Source organism: Sphaeroforma arctica (assembly GCF_001186125.1).
Source record: "Sphaeroforma arctica JP610 unplaced genomic scaffold supercont1.3525, whole genome shotgun sequence".
NCBI classification, from domain to species: domain Eukaryota; class Ichthyosporea; order Ichthyophonida; genus Sphaeroforma; species Sphaeroforma arctica.
The window spans coordinates 1-3,354 of NW_014037033.1; the positions used below are offsets into that span (position 1 = coordinate 1).

At 45.1% G+C, this 3,354-nt stretch overlaps 2 protein-coding genes across 2 annotated transcripts; both read left to right on the plus strand.

Moving 5' to 3' along the window:
- Positions 1–288: 288 nt before the first annotated feature.
- On the plus strand, positions 289–1,353 carry SARC_13634 (hypothetical protein; the record flags this gene model as incomplete). The annotated part of the gene is made up of 1 exon (XM_014292235.1): positions 289–1,353. One exon carries the CDS (start codon positions 289–291, stop codon positions 1,351–1,353), a length of 1,065 nt encoding a protein of 354 aa, XP_014147710.1.
- A 594-nt stretch (positions 1,354–1,947) lies between these two features.
- On the plus strand, positions 1,948–3,186 carry SARC_13635 (hypothetical protein; the record flags this gene model as incomplete). The annotated part of the gene is made up of 2 exons (XM_014292236.1): positions 1,948–1,995; positions 2,113–3,186. The coding sequence occupies 2 exons, from the start codon at positions 1,948–1,950 to the stop codon at positions 3,163–3,165; spliced, it is 1,101 nt and encodes a 366-aa protein (XP_014147711.1). The 3' UTR covers positions 3,166–3,186.
- Positions 3,187–3,354: the final 168 nt, after the last annotated feature.

A 3,354-nucleotide genomic window follows, 5' to 3' on the forward strand; every position in this document is an offset into this window, starting at 1 on the left:
ATATATATATATATAATATATATATATATAAATATATATATATATGCACTATATATATATATATATATATATATATATAACGGCCAATATATGGCTGTGTATTACATGACAAGTTTCAAAAGGTATTTGTCGCCCCTTACCATTTTAGTATAGTTGTCCTCTGTATTGAACTGGGGAGTCGTTTAATTGATGCATGAATATGTATTATGTGACTACACTTTAAAGAGTGCATTTTTTTAATACATTTCCAGGGTGAAGCGCTTGTCACTACTGGAGTCGACTTTTGCGATGGCTGAAGAGTGGCAGCGCGACACTTACATCGCACTGTTTGCCCTCAACCACAAGCCGATTCTAAACCGGGATGAAACGGTACGTAAGAGTCCGTCTATTGTACGAGATTACCCACAGTCGCAAAGGAGTAGTGACTGTTCAGATAACATGACTTGCAGTGATACGTTTGCTAGCAAAGGGAGAAGTGTGATCAGGAATGCGGTTGTACACAAAGGTAGTTGTCATAGTATGAGTACGCATAAGATTGGTAGCACTATTGAAGATAGGAAGGGATGTAGTAGTAGCGGTACGGATACTATTGTGAATAGTGATGAAGCCAGAAGTAGCAGTCTCAGTCGCAGTAGCAATACCACGACGCACATGACTAGGAAAAATGTTGTTAGTGAGAATAGCAGTAGCATGGGTGGTAGCTCTACACACCCGACTGATAATGCCGTAGTAGATAGTACCGGCGGTAATAGGATCACACTCTATGCGACTAAGCTTAGACCCGAAAGTAGCAGCTGTCTGCGTGGCAGCAACGCAAAACGTAGGAAACGGGATACGCCAGTTACGCTGAGTTCGAGTATTCGTACTGGGCTTACATGCAAGGACAGGGACTCCACGGCGACTTCTAGTGACGGCAGTGAACTTCCGCCTATAGCTGGGAATGTAGCGGTAGGCGTACACACCGATACCCATCGAGAGTCCGAGTGTACAGCTCAAGTCGAAGACGCGGATGAGCAATCAAATCACAGTAGAAGTACTACACCACTAACTAGAGGTAGGGAGGTGCCGATCCAGCATAGCGGTTGTGGCCTTGTGCAGGCTTTTCAAGAGGTTGCGGTGTATCCGTGCGACAGTAGCAATGTGGCGCGAGCGCTACACAACACGGTGGTTAACTCAGGCCTGGGGTTCAGCGGCGGAGTGGGGTGGGGGGTTTGGAATAGCATATGTGGTAGAAGTATGGGTGTAGGTATAGGAGTGTCACCAACGGACACGGGCATGGACAGTGAAGCCAGGGCAACCAAGAATATAAACGTGCCAACGGAACCGGCAACACCCTCGAGATTATGGGGATAGTGTGACCGTGAAGTTGTGCTGCTAGCAGAAGCAGTAGTGCCCAAAATAGACCTGATCAGATGACGAGGGCTTTCTGATCCGAAATAGTGGCAGTATTCATGTGGCAATGGTGATGCAAAAGGCGCCGAATATGTGCAGAAGTTAATGGCAGACCATGTGATATAAATAGATTGGTATGTAAATAGATGTATATTACCTTCTATGTAATCATTGATCAGTCCGGCGGTACTACGTGCCACAGACTGGAAGTACTGCAGAGGGGTGTATCAAGTACTGCAGAGGGGTGTATCAAGTACTGCAGAGGGGTGTATCATAGGTGTATTATAAGACCAGGAGACAGGAGAGATATTACAGCATTGAATACAATAACTAACATTGTTGTAAGTGTTGAAAGCAACCGACAGAAAGATGGTCCACTGGGATCAGGAAAACCATCGAGAGAGAAGTCAATAGTAAGATGGCGATATGAACTGCGACATCTACTGCGATAGAGCAGAGCGTCAACTTCGAGACGGGAATGATACCTGCGAATAAACTATGGGGAATTTTCCCTAGCCACACAGACAAACTACGCTTTAGAACAAATATGCAATTATGTGTAGTGACATCCATGAACACATTAGCCTACGGATAGGGTATATGGTATATGCAAAGATGGAATCCCCGGTCGTGTGAGTTGCGCACGGGTATGGTGACTATAGCATGTAAACAACTCAAAAGGTGCTAACGCCTTTAAGCTGGCTTGACTCCCATATACAGGGGCACTTGCAAGATTACGTATTCGTACCAGGACAAGGACCTACACAACGCCAAGCACACGCGATAATTGCACAAGGCCTCACTGAGATCAGCCCGATACGCGAAGACCCGGTTATTGGTGCTACTAGGGTTGCCAACGGGGTTGCTATGCAACCACATACGTATATACAAACACAGCAGCACCCAGTACAAGAAGCACGAGAACGAAAGAAACAACAACAACACCACCACCACCAACAACAACGGGATGTGGATAGACGGGTGTATGTAGATCAACAGCGACAAGGGGTTCGTGGGTTTAGTGATCAAGTTCGCACACAGAATGTACAAATACCGGCCCACGCACAGCAACTAGCGCCGCAAACAAGTAGTAAGCATATTCAGAACGATACACCACTCCAAACTAGTAGTTATACACAGAAAGACACGCAACAATACCAACAGCCACGACCACAGGCGTACGATGGCTATGAGGAAGAACATACACAAGAACAGGCGAGGACTTCGCGTCCATACCCACCGGCAGAGACCACCCCTCAACCACAGCAAAGGACCCGCAACCCACACGAGCAGTCACATATGCAACAACAACATCAACAAAAGAGACAGCAACAAGTACAAGTACAACAACAACAACATCAACACCAACAAAATCGACAGCAACAAGTACAAGTGCAACAACAACAACAGCCTCAAGCCAAACATCACAGACCTCGTGTCACGCACTACGTCAAGGTGGCTGCATCGCCTCCATCTTCTGTATACACTACGTGCACCAACACAGACACACACTCACGAGGAATAGCCATGGACGAGCCCAGACTCAGCCACTCTACTTTAGCAGATTCATGGGTAGACCCTATGGAGTCCTCGAGAAGGAATGCATCAACGAGGGCGGGGTCTTGGGCCAATACTGGGAATGGTTCGGATATGGGTTCCTCTATGAGCACTTCGTGGGTACGTACAGATAGTGGTGATTACGAGTACGATTACGAAGAGGTGGACGAAATCAACCGTGTGCTGGATGCTGCTGTTACGTGCCCCATACACTAGTATATATATATATATATATATATGTATATATATATATATATATATATATATATATAGTATATACTATATATAATAGTATATATAACTATAGATATATATATATATATATATATATATATATATATAGTAGTAGTACGTCGTCGTCGTACGTCGTCGCGTTGTCGTCTACCGTACTAACGTAACGTAAGT